General features: G+C 31.4%; 1 protein-coding gene and 2 long non-coding RNA genes across 6 annotated transcripts; 1 reads left to right on the forward strand and 2 right to left on the reverse strand.

Annotated features, from left to right (window-relative positions):
• The first annotated feature begins 223 nt into the window (after positions 1-223).
• Positions 224-4,534, forward strand: LOC146948763 (uncharacterized). Of its 4 annotated transcripts, none has more exons than XR_015027014.1 (4): positions 553-947; positions 1,858-2,256; positions 2,703-2,886; positions 4,127-4,451. It is a non-coding gene; the product is annotated as an uncharacterized LOC146948763 (long non-coding RNA). The 4 variants fall into 4 exon arrangements; XR_015027015.1 differs by having other exon boundaries at positions 567-947; positions 2,213-2,256; positions 4,127-4,534; XR_015027013.1 differs by having other exon boundaries at positions 224-947; positions 1,852-2,886.
• LOC146948764 (uncharacterized) lies at positions 1,523-2,381 on the reverse strand. The gene is made up of 2 exons (XR_015027016.1): positions 2,152-2,381; positions 1,523-1,841 (listed from the first exon to the last, which is right to left on the reverse strand). It is a non-coding gene; the product is annotated as an uncharacterized LOC146948764 (long non-coding RNA).
• Positions 4,535-5,918: 1,384 nt separating the features above from the next.
• Positions 5,919-9,719, reverse strand: LOC146948765 (Acid phosphatase/vanadium-dependent haloperoxidase-related protein). Its single transcript, XM_085744975.1, has 5 exons — positions 9,369-9,719; positions 8,653-8,787; positions 8,501-8,538; positions 8,311-8,377; positions 5,919-6,522 (listed from the first exon to the last, which is right to left on the reverse strand). Exons 1-5 carry the CDS (start codon positions 9,564-9,566, stop codon positions 6,109-6,111), a joined length of 852 nt encoding a protein of 283 aa, XP_085601101.1. The 5' UTR covers positions 9,567-9,719; the 3' UTR covers positions 5,919-6,108.
• Between the last annotated feature and the right edge of the window lie 3,960 nt (positions 9,720-13,679).

A 13,679-nucleotide genomic window follows, 5' to 3' on the forward strand; every position in this document is an offset into this window, starting at 1 on the left:
GCTAATTTGGTTTCCCCGGTTCGTGTTGTGATGAAAGACCTTGCAGGATAGCGAATGAAATTTCATTGGGTGTATTGATAGTTGTCTTGAAGTTATGTTTACATACTTATTTCGTATTATTTATTTTATGTCATTCAATATTTATGTTACGACGCAAGAAATACAAACAAATCACGTTTACCTTCGATTCCAAAAACGAAATCCAAAACATAAAAAAAAAAAAAAAAACACTATGTTAATATATGCGATGCACATGTGAAATTACCGTGGGCCACAAAACACACGACGTTAACCCAACGGAGGAACAAAAACTAAAGCTCTGAAAATTTTAAATTTCTAGGGTAAGTTCTTGCACCTATACTTTTGGGATAACAATTTTTTATGACATTGCTCATATTTTCACAAACTAAAACTATGAAAGTTATAAATTTTTTGGATGAATTCTTACACCAATATATTTGAAGGTGAAGATATTTTAAAAATTAAATGATATCAACTCTAGGTTTGAAATAATTTTAGTAATTAAGTTTAAATGAAAATTTAAACATATTACTATTAACACCACATTTTTTGGCATGCATCTCCACATGATGTAACCTGAATTGGGCAGGCACAACCTCCCCTCATCAAATCCGGCCACTCCTCTCCCACACTCATTTGTGATTCAACGCTAAAATGGAGACATTGGAGAGCTCTCTCCCCTCACCGCCGCTACCACCACCACCACCTTTTTCTCCCCCGAACCACCGCCGTAATCAGCCTTGTTTGGCCAAGCAAACCACTTTTCTTGATCTGCTCAACCTTCTCTATCATTTTATCCGAACAGAATCACAAAAAGTGCATATCGAAAAATGGGTCATCTCTTGAAGTAGTTTTCCGAGTAACCTACGGTTGTTTCATCGATCGAACATATGTACTTTCATTCATTACTTCTTCGCATCAAAAGGGTATCCAATTTTTTTTTTTCATTTTTCTTTCAATAAACAATTTTGCATGTCTTGTAATTTTTTATTTATTTATATTATCTTTTTGCAAAATCTTGTGTTCCATGTTTCTTCTTGACTTTTGAAAATTAATTAATTTACATTTTGTTTGTGTTAGATATGATTACCAACTGATGTTTGTGATGTGTCTTTTTAATTGATTTGGTATTAGCATTGGGATTATCCCTTATGGAGAAAAAAAATTTGTTTGGTCCCTCACTTGTTGAAACTAATGTATTTATTAATACTTATCAAATTGATATTATCATTGGACTGATAATGTTGGTGGAATGCCTCCAGGAATAATATTTGGTGCAAGAAACATTGTATTCATGGTCTTAGAAGTATATTGAATTTGGAAAAAACATAATACACAGAACCAGTATATTTAGAGAAGCGAAAGTACTTAATCAGTAATATGAATCTTGAAATAAGTTAATGAAGTAGTAAATATTTTTCTAATCACAATGGACATGAAGTTTCGGCAGATGTTCTTGCCATGCCACGAGTTTTTTTTGACCTGGACAGTTTAAGTGAAGTACTTTCATAAGACAACAATCACATTGTGTTATTTTCAATTATTTTGAGCTAAAAATAAAATATTTACAAATATTGCCATCTAAATTGTCTTTTGTGAAACTTTTGTAACTCCTTTGAAACTATTGAAGCTAACTTGTGTAGTTTGGCTTTATATTGCTACCTTTTATGTTATTGTAGATCATTTGAAAAAAAGGAACTCCTTTGTACACTTGTAGCTACTATACGTGTGAATATGTTGTCGTGAGCTGTAATCTAGTAGCTCTATTTCATATTCACTCTTTCCTTTTATTTTTTTCCCATCATCCCTTTTCCTTTGACCTGAAAATAGGTGCAGAGAATCTTTATTACAGCGGAAAAATAAATCAAGGATAACAGCTCAATCGAGTCTTAAAAGGAGAGATTAATTGAAAAATAAAGATAAGTTGTTTGGTTATTTTTGTCTTGCTGTTTTCCCACTTTTTTAATGTTGTGAGAAACATTCACATAAAAATTATTAAGATTGAAGAAGAAAAGAAATGGAAATGCTACATAATTAGATATTCTGCTTGTTTGTGATTGAAAGTGCATAGTTTGTGGTGATTGAAAGTGCTAACTTAATTCATCAATGTTTCTTCCAAATTTATTTCACCTTTTTAACAACTTCGTTATTAGGAAAAATTGCTGATGTTGCTGCCTTTTTTTTTATGTAGGGATGCCAGTAACTGAAATAAGCTCCTGTGAGTATGAAATTCAGGTATTTTTGTTGTGCATAATTTGTGTTACATTGGGCAGTATGGTTAAGTCACATATACAACTTAGAAATTATAAAAAGAAAGAAAACTTTCAATTAAATAATTCTGTTTTTAATAAAGCCTACAGATGGTGAATAGAGAAAGAAAACTTTCAATAAAATAATTCAGTTTTTAATAAAGCTTTCACTTGTCTCTTCATTAAGATGTATCTTCATTAAGATGTTATACCATAAACTTGTCAATTTAGAGAAGATATATCCTTTGCTCTCATAATAAGGGCTATCTTATTATGATTATGTTTGGTTCAATGTAACTAACTATTAAGAAAAGCCTTTTCATATTATATTACATACGAATCAAGTCTTGTTGCATTGAAATGAGTAGAAATGTGAAAATACATTCAGGCTTTTGTTAAAACACCTGTTAACAAACTAAATTATTTATGTAGGAATTCAAAAGGGTCTAAATGGCACAACAAATTGGTATCTCTCTCTCTCAAATTCCAAATCAAACCAAAAGATGTAGAAAGGGCGGTTGACTTTAAGTTTTTTTTCCTTTTCTGCTATAACTACTTGACTTGAGAACTTCGTTTGATGAGAAATCTGAGAATTCTCTTGAACCTTAGCAAAGAGGTAACCACTTTTTTATAGCTCTTATAATGACATGTGGTTGTATTAATCCTCGCTCCATATTCAAAATGATAAACAGCTACACACTAACAAATATATACATGTATGTTTCTTTTATGGCTTTCAGATGTGTGACTTTCATTGGATTTGTAGACACACTTTAACATACTTTTTATAATGTCACTTTAAAATAACTACTTGTTGCCACTCTATTGTTTTTCCAAATTAATATAATAATCTGCCAATAACCAGTTTATGATGCTTGTAGCTCCTAATTCAGTTTTATACATCTTTAAATTCTATATGTTGATTACTTTAAAATGGCATTTGTGCTTTCAGCAATCACACTGTTAAAAAGTTCAACTGTGTTAAAACTGAAAAGTTAGTTGAAAGCTATCCTATTCCAACAAAATGATACTCAAGTTTAATTAGCTTCTTTCTTTTTTTCTTGCAACAATTTTTATTGTTTATTTTATTTCATGTGATGTTGGTGTGTTAAGAGGGTTATAGGCTAAAGGTACTGCACTATCCTCACTATTCTGCATGTGCAGCATATATTGAGAATAATTAACCTGTCATTTCCACTTTTAAATTTGAAAATAGTCAACTTGCTGCGTATATTGAAATTTTTAGTATTGTTTTCTTCTGTTTAAACTTGGTTGTGTTATGTTCGGATTAATGTTCTCTTTTTGTGGATGATAACTTTTGAGGTTAGAGAAGTTAAATATGATGAATACATACAATTAGGAGTATGAAAAAGTGAGTAATAGAAAAAGTGAATTAAGTGAGTAATAAGAGAGTAGTGCTATGGCAAACTCCATTCTCAAATCTGAAGAACATCCTCCTGTTTTATTTTGTTTGTGTGATTCAACCTTTTCTGGGATTCTGGTACATTGAAAAACTGTGAATCAAGGAGCTGCCAACTTTGCATTCACAAAACTCAGGAAAAGCCTTATAGAAATTAGATTGATATAGATTTTGAATATACAAAAGGTAGATGTCACCATGACGATTGTCACTTATGTTGCAGGAAAACAATGAACTTAGGTTAATAGTTACAATAACTTATACATGTGCATATATAAATTCAGATATAACTCATGCTGAGTAATTTTTGTTCTCTTTGAAGCAAAAAAGTAGTAAAAGATATCATGATTCATTTTGTGATTGACATTTATGAATTTAGTATGAATGAAGTATTTTCAATAATTGTTTTCTTCTTTTTTTTTTTTTTTCTGGGCAGATTGCATACAAAAGAAAGGTTTGAAGGGAGGAAAGGATCAAGTAGAGATGAAAGAAACATACCTGTTAATTTTGGAATGGATTAGAGAAATTCACCACAATACAGCTGAAACACCAATGCCTGTGACAAAGCTTCTAGTATTTATAGATTTTTTTTAAGAGGCTATATAAATTTTTGTAGTGCTAAAAGGTTGACAAAATGGGATAAAATCCCACAAAATCTGGAAAGTGTTTTACTTTGTGAGGCTACATTCACTTTTCCAGCTGTAAAGTGTCCTTACTTTGTAAGAGTTGTCCTTTTTATGTCTGCCAAAATTTCTTCCCCAGCAAGTAATAACCCACCAGAAATGTTGATCTACAGGAAAATTTGGCCAAAATTGGCTATTATCTTTTGTAAGATTTATTGATTCCAATTTCAAAGTATATGCATTTAAATTATTAACCTTGTGGAAATTTTATTAACTTTCAAAACCTACTAAGTACTAATAATGACCACAAACCCAACATAGATTTATGTCTTCAGGAGACATTCATTTCATTCATAGATAGGAAAAATGGATTATTATTATTTTTAGAAAGATGGAAATTAGAGACTATTCAAATAAAATAAAAATTCGTCTTCCATTATTGTATTTGTTTTTTATTCTTTCATGTCTTGCACAAAGACTATTCATGTGTAATGTTTCTTAAGTTTTGTTACATTTTTCATTTACACGTAATTAGGAATGGCAAATGGTATAGTTCGGGTAGGGTGTTTTTTTGTTTTTTTTGACAAAAGTTCTGGTAAGGTGTTATAGTACCTATTTTCACAGTTGGGAGAAAACATGTAACCAAATCCATATCGGCGCGAGTATCCAATTGGTATAGATCCAATTCATTTTCTTTAATTTTAATTCTACTATTATATTATATTTAGTTGGTAAAATTACACTTTTTGTTCCTTAATTTGAGAATGTTTAGGTTTTGTAATTGCGAGATTGATATTTGATTGTGTGACATTAAATCAATTGTGAATATATCCTCGTGAGCTTAGCTCAGTTTGTAAGGACAATGCATAATATATGCAAGGTTCGGGGTTCAAACCCCAGCCACCAACAAAAAAAATCAATTGTGAATCTCTTGTTCTAAAAAAAAATCAATTGTGAATCTCTTGTTCAAAGTTGAGTTTATTGTGTACATTGTTTTAGTTGATGATAATCCTAGCATTCTTAATCACCTTTCCACTAGTCATATCAAATTTCTTTTTTAACCAGAAAAGGAGGAGTGGCAAAGAACTACTACCTCAAAATATCATTAATGAAAGGAAATAAATACAAGGAGGGGGACATAAAACCAAAACCAACTAAAAATTGGTGAACCTATAAATAGGCAAACTAGTCATATCAATTTGCAAAAGTAATTTTGAAAAAATATTTCTGCATGCAAATATTTTAGAGGAATCACCCCTTAAATTTGTATTGCTATCGTCGTATCGACCAACAATTAGCATATTAATCCCTACATTTTTAATTGAGTATTTTAAAACTATGGAAAGGATCTTGACAAAAAAAAAATTATGGAAAGGATTTAAAGAATTTTTGTTAGCCCTATAATTTTATTTTATTTTATTTTTACAATAAGCCCTCTAAAATCCTTTTTCAACTATTTCTTAAATTCTTCATACTAGGGATGAAGAAAAATAAACCCCCAATAGGTTGGAAACTATATATCTTTTTCTCGAAACCCATTCCCCTTTAAATTTCCAAATGTGGCCTTAGAATCACCAGATTTAGAGCTTAACTTCTGTTCTCTTGTTTTGTTACTTTGTTTCCATTTGATCAATAATAATAAATAAATACTCTGATACACATGATATTTGTTAAAAGAAAACAACCATAAACCTAGATATTACTGACTTGATTTTTTTCTCTTTCATTCTCATTTCTATAACCTATTCAATATAAGGTATAACATTATGAAATAATTCATCAAAAAATCGAGATTTTACTTCAAATTATACACAGCCAGCCCAACCAAAAATCCAAGTAAACCACCAGCTACAACTTCAACCTCAGTATGACCAACAGTTTCTTTTAATGGCAGTAGACCATCAGCAACCAACTTTGAGGTTTCTTTTGCATCTTCTAAGAAATCAGAGGATTGTAGCTCCTCGTCACTTTGCCTTATTATGCTTCCTGATTTAACTAATACATTTGTATTAGCTTGTTGTGGTTCCAAAGAAGTGGTTTCTTGGAACAAAAGGGATTTTTCTTGAGTTTCTGCTTTTGGTGGATTGGATGATCCAGGTTGAGAGTTTATCAGACCCTCTTTATATTTGGAATGTACATGGTTGACATCCATTTGGAGAGGTAGTTTGTTGATTGTCTTAGCATGAATCCCTACTTCTCTTCTTACACCCTGCAAATCACAGAAATCAGTCTTCATTGTAAGCCAAACAGGCCCACAAAACAATCATGTTCAATAAACAGAAACAGAATGATAAAAGGATAAAGGTTTTATATAATATAAATAAGGCCTTGTTCGGATAAGCAACTTAATTAAGCACTTACAGCATGAATACTTATCATATAAGTATTTATGTAAAATATTTTAAAAATCGAGAGTCTGCGCAAGATTGGGAGTGGTTTGAAAGATCTTAACTTGTTGATCACGGCATAGATCGTAACTATATACACACATGCATAAAAATTATCATAGACGAAGAAAATAGCCTCTAAATCACACCATTAAACTAGGTTCATAAACAAAAACTCATAAGTTTATAACCATAACCATAAATAAATTCATAATCATAAATACAGAGGCACTGTTTGAATATACTGTTTGAAGCCATTAACATTAACATGAAAAAATAACAGAAACAAGAAACTCCCACAGCACAAGTAACAGAAGAACTAGCACAGCAACAGTGGCGCCTCAGTGAAACACTCTCAGTGGCAGTTGCAGAAAACAGAGAAACACGCTCAGTGGCAGTCTTTTGTCGTAAACACAAAAATGAAGAAAACTGGAATGTTTCCATTTTCTTTTTAATTTTAAAAATGGGCTTTTTCTCTAAACCCGCACACCAGTGAGCATTAAAAAACAGGATTTTTTTTTTTTTTTGCGGAAAACCCGCCCGAATTGGGGAATTTTCTTGGTGATCTGACTCACGATTTCTGCTATCCTGCCACTGATTCAACCGATCCCAAGAATACAACCTTAACGGCACTGCAGCACAGAAATCCCATTCTGAATTGTATGATCGTACTATGATCGTGAATTCCACCACTAGAATAAGATTTCTATGTTGTAAGGATTGTTTCAGGCTGCTCAATAGGATAGCCTATTGAAGGCTTTTAAGCTTTCAAGCACATTATATTGAGAAATCAAATCTTTTTTATAAGAAAAGGTTGTTAAATGACCAGATGCAGATCTATCTGCAGGTAACATCATATCAAACTATCAACCCTCTTTAAAGACTTCTTTATCTGAGGACTCAGGCCATCTTTACGTCATTTGGCACCTGAATTAGTTAGTAATCTAAAAATACAGCAACAATATTCTTCCATTAGTTAGGGTCGTCGACATGAATCAATCTTCACCATAATCCATGTCTGAGATAAATAAGTCCGTACAACCATTTCTTTCCCACTTGCAACCCTAAGTGACATCCATTCTTTTCTTTGTAGAACCTTCATTTGCTAAGTTTCCTATAGGTTGAAATGTTAATGAAGTGACAAGGTCAATACAGTTGTAGCCTATACAAATGAGACCAAAAGGAGTGTTTGATACGATATTGTTATGTAACTCAGTAGTTACTACTAGTTAGATCATCTTGTAAATATATTTCTAAATGAATATTGTGTATATTGCAATTTGAGTTTGATTGTTGAGTGAGAGTCCACTACTTATAATATTCTTTGATCAATGAGAAATTTTCTGTTTGACCATTTCCTGTTTACTAACAGTAACACCATGGTAAGAATTCCACAAATAGTTTAATCATTGATTAGAGACAATCATACAGCAAATATACTCAATATCTTGGAAGTTCTTAATTTTAATCTGACCTAAGATTCCTTCATTAAGTTTGACATAGTCTAAGTACAGTGGAATCCTAGCATAGTCAAAAGGGCACATCAAAAGACTGATACGGGTACACAAACTAAATAACATGAAAAATGGGATCTGAGAAGAACATCACACCTGAGCATCATACATAATCAGACCAGCATACACAACTGCAAGACCAAAAATGGGATCTGACAGGCCTCTGCATTTGTATAATAAACAATTAAAAATAACACAGAAACATTATATTCTTAAGAAAATTGCAATTTTCAAAAGAGTGCAGAGAAAAATGCCATACTAAGTCAGCATAACTGAATTATCTTACCTCTCAAGGCCAAGTAATGTTGCACAAGCCACTGTTGCCTATCCAAAAGAAAATTTAAACAACTATGTGAGAATAAAAGTGAAACAGCACTATTCAAGTGGCATAGATGAAATGAAAGTAGGATTTACTGGTTAAGGGTTTCAAGTTCATACAGAAGAGTGTGATGATGGGAACCCTCCAGCTTGAATAAGAGCCTTGATATCAAACTCTTTGCCATACAGAAACACAGAAGTAAATGGCTTAGAAAGTTGCCCAATTGCCATTGAAACTCCAGCTGCAATCAGAACCTAAGCAAAAAAATATCACAAATGAGAACACAAATCCCAATTCAGCAAATGAAACAACAAAACAATATAAAATTTGGATTAGACTAAACTAAAACCTACAAAATCGATCTATACGATGAGGGATGTCTCCCCACTTATAAACACATTTTTCAGACTATATCTCATCCAATGTGGACTCTCAACACACTCTTCACGCCCACGACTAAACATATGGCGTGTAACATGAGTGTCCCGATAGTGTGTAAAAGTAGCCTAACGAATATTTGATAGACTCTAATACCATCTTAAAACACGTTTTTGAGAACATGTTTAGGTCATATCCTATGAAGCACGGACACAGACACATAACACAACCCGGGTTACCAATAATTATTTGAGAAAATCATGTATCATATAATTGAATGTAATGACATGCGCCGGTCATATAATGGCCACGCCTTTGATCAAAAGTGTCGGTACGTTGTGCTCATCTAATTGGAATTCTCAATAGCTAGCTTAAAAAACAAATAACAAAAACAGAATTTTGAGCAAAACCCAAGATTTGCAGAGACATAAAAACAAGTGATACAAAAATGGGATACCTTATTATGAGCAATTTGAGCGACATCATTGAAAAAACCAGCAGCAGCAAGAGAAGAAATTCTAAAGGTAGAAGCTTTATCCTTTCTACGAAAACTGAATGGAAATTGTTGATGATGAAGAAATGGATTTCTTTGTTTGAGTGAGGGAAATTGAGAAGAAGGAATGAGACAGAAATTTGATTGTTGCAACAACATCATTGTACCTATCAAAGTAAACCATGAAACATGTTTGGTTGGTTAAGGTAACATGCTATGGATAATATGAGAGGAAAATTCGAAGAACCTATTTTGCTTGCGCAGTTCAAAAACCTTTGTGTCGTTATGTGAAAAACTCAAATGAAAATGAAACATGAAAGGGAAGAATATACCCATTTTTTTTTACGTTTAATAAAATTAAATAAATAATACTTTTTTAGGGGAAAAAAATACTTTTTATTTTTTTAAAGGGAAAATAATACTTTTTATGTGTTTCCGGAATCTCAAATAAACTTAGTTTACGTTAACTCATGAGACAAAAAATGCTGAATAATTAATTTTTACTTAAACTAAGTTTGCAAAAGCTTGCGTAAACTGAGAGGTTGTGTGTGTTTCAGTGAATTGAGTTTGTAAACTTAGGTAAGCTTGCAAAAGCTCGTGTAAACTAAGGTTACGTGTGTTTCGGTGAATTGAGTTTGCGAACTTAGGTAAGCTTGCAAAAGCTCGTGTAAACTGAGGTTGCGTGTGTTTCACTAAATTGAGTTTGCGAACTTAGGTGGGTTAAGTTTATGTTCATCTATGTGACAAATAATAGGATTGCAATTTGAAATTTTGTTTTAATTTAAGAATTTTATGATGCAACCAGAATTTAAAGGGGTGTAACTAAAACAAATGTTATAATAATTGAAAATTGAAAAGGGAGTATTAATAAAATTTGAAATAATTATAAGGACAAATACTATAATAATGTTTGCTTAAAAAATAATGTAGTAAAGTTGTCAAAGAAAGTATTGCTAAGAGAGTGGAAATGCATGATGTAGGGGGGTTTGGATCCCCTCCAGTGACTGCATCAAGCAGTGAAATTTTATCCATTAAAAATTAATTAAGTAGGAGTATTTAATGTTCAAAATGAAGAGAGAGATAACTATTGATGGCTGTGATTAAAACTGGAGCGAAAACTGGAGAGACTCCACTGGAGAGGATCCTTTCCCTGATGTAGGGTATTATCAGAGCTAGTGATGATGAATGGTTGGGTGGTGAAGAGAGAGATAACTATTGATGGCTGTGATTAAAACTGGAGCGAAAACTGGAGAGACTCCACTGGAGAGGATCCTTTCCCTGATGTAGGGTATTATCAGAGCTAGTGATGATGAATGGTTGGGTGGTTTTGTCAAAGGTATTGGAAAGTGTTGTGTTGAGCTTTGAGGATGTTCGAAGATCTCAAATATGTTAGAAGGGTGGAGTTTCGAGCAATATGGGTGGATATGGATTCCTTACAAAAGCTATGTTCATATTTCCCCAAAATATTTTTTTAACAATGTATAGGTGCAATACTTTGCCCAAATATTTTTTTTAAAGTGATATATGTGTTGTTGTACATATGTTATTTCCGTACTTTGTTCTTTTTTTTTTGTTTTGTTACATTTTTCATACTTTGTTCAAATTACAAAGACTATTTGAGTTATTAACTTTAATTCTAATTCTTTACAATGGACTACAGAAATTAAAGAGAGAGAGGTCTTATACAAGTAACAACCTCTTTTATTTCTGTTGATAATAATAGACAAAATGACAAGAGCCATTGAAAATCCATACACACAAGTACTCTAGTCACATCGTCCGCTCAAGCGATTTTAACATTTTTGTGAGTTTAACGACTTGTGGACTATAGCAACATTCTCTGTAAACATGTAAAGTTAACTTGAATTTTATAAGTCGGTATGATTTCAAAAACTTAAATTTTTATAATTGTTTTGACATTGGTCTTCCTCATCGAGATGTCACTAATGATAGAATCATCGTTGAAAGTGTCGAAACTACACTGAAGTATATAGTCTAAAATTTCTCACGATTCTTCTTTACTTGTTTTTGCTGTGGAGATTGTGTATGATTTTATTGTTTCTATCAGGGCCACGTTCTTCATACTTTTCCATCAACTTTTATTTATTGTTTTCATGACTATTGTTATGAACATGATTTGCAATACTGTTAAATCTCAGTAGGAAAGTCATATTAAAATAAGAAATTGTGAATCCTTTTATAAAACTAACAATATTTGTATCTTCTGATTTCCATATCTCCCCCAAACCTGACAATAAAGCAGCCAACAATCCACAAAATAGGTTCAACAACAACACCTTAGTGTGAATATACATAACTCTAATTTTTCCAAACCCCCATGATATAAAGTCCCTGAATGTTAAAGTGACAGCAAGTGTGCTATGAGAAAGAGTGATGGGAGTAACAACAAGGGAAATAACAAGTGATGAAGCGATTGACAAATATAAATCAGCATAGGATGACGCATGCGCTGGGATCAAGGTGGTTGAATCCTCATCTGACATATACGGTGGAGTCAATGTGATTGAAGCCTCATTTGACATGTCAATGTTAGGTTTCCTCAGCCCACCTAACATGCCTCTCAAAAATGTTAAACATCAAAAGATTGGATGTTACCCTTTTTTTAATAGCAACGAAGATTTAATTAGAATGCCAGCAAAATCAAAACAATAATAGTTAACTGTATACATAAAAAGTTCATAAAAAGATGTCTATAAAACAAAAATAATAACATGATTTAAAAAATGAGCGCTAGCAGAAATGAGATATCATAATATGCCTAATTCAAATAATTCAAATAATTCAAACAAGTCTTAAGGACCAAAATTGATCACATAATATTTTAAGGAAGCAAAATAAAAAGATTATTTATGCCTCCTGAAAGTGTTTCTAAAGTAACAAAATAAAAATAAAACAATAATATCAAGAATATTTTGAAACATTAACCACATTTGTGAATGAACATAAAAGTTGTTATTGATTGTAATGATAAAATCTCACATGATAAATTAAACAATATTTATATTGAATGGTCGATACTATTTGTTTTGTATAATCAATGTTGTGTTTATGATAATTGATATAGTAGAGATTATAATGGTTTTTTCTAGATTACCCTCTCTTGTTTAGGGGTATTTACCCCTTCAAGATATCAACCAATCAAAATGTAATATACATATTCAATATTAAATGTCAAATAATGAATCAATTATTTCTAAAAAAAAACGTCAATTTTAATCTTAAGGTAACTTTTAATACTTTTAATTTTTATTTAATTATATTTAGGTGTTCAATCTTAATTAATTTACACAATAGGACTTATAAAAATTAAAATTTCACATCAATTTTTTTTAAACTGGATGTCCTTAAATCCATCAATTACATTCATACAATTTCTTCAATTCCAAAACCTAGAACACCCAGAACGTGAGAACAAAATTTTCTTCTTCATCATTCTTCACTATCGATCACTCCAAGCTGCCGCAGTTTTCAATTATCGTGAGAATCGCAAGTTAAAGTATAAACCATGATTTTAATTTGAAATTTCAATGTTCCTCTAAATTTTTTGAAGAGGCGATGAAGGATTCTAAGTTTTTTTTTTTTTTTTTAAGAAAGGATTCCAAGTTACAGTATAAGCCATGATTTTAGTTTCAAATTTTAACGTTCCTAGATATTTTTCTAAACAATGTTTTCGTTCAATATTTTCATAATTTTCACTTAAATCATGACATGAAATTATCAGCTGCAAGCAATCTCTTCAAGTTTACTTCTGTTTTACTAATTCCCATTCCTGCTATGTTTTTTAAATCGCTTCTCGTTATAAACTGGTTTCAAACTGATTGAAACCATATTTAAAAATGAACCACTATTTTGTGAAAACAATATTGATAACTGATTTTACAATAATTTAGAACGACAAAATTGAACAATCAAAATGGAAAGAAGAATGAAGAAGAAACATGAAGTGATCGATAGGAAAGAATAATGAAGAAGAAATTTTTGTTCTCACGTTCTTGGTGTTCTAGGTTTGGAATGGAAGAAATTTTATGAACGTAACTGATGGACTTAAGAACATCCGGATGAAAGAATTTTGATGTGAAGTTTTAATTGTTATAAGCCCCATAGTGTAAATTAGTTAAAATTAAACACCTAAATATAATTAAATAAAAATTAAAAGTATTAAAAGTTACCTTAGGATTAAAATTGGCTCTTTTTTTTTTTTAGAAATAATTGATTCATTTATTTGACATTTAATATTGAACATGTATATTACAT

This window comes from Medicago sativa, chromosome 2 (genome assembly GCF_051527215.1).
Source record: "Medicago sativa cultivar Bolivia chromosome 2, Bolivia_mono, whole genome shotgun sequence".
In the NCBI taxonomy this organism is placed as follows: Eukaryota; Viridiplantae; Streptophyta; class Magnoliopsida; order Fabales; family Fabaceae; genus Medicago; species Medicago sativa.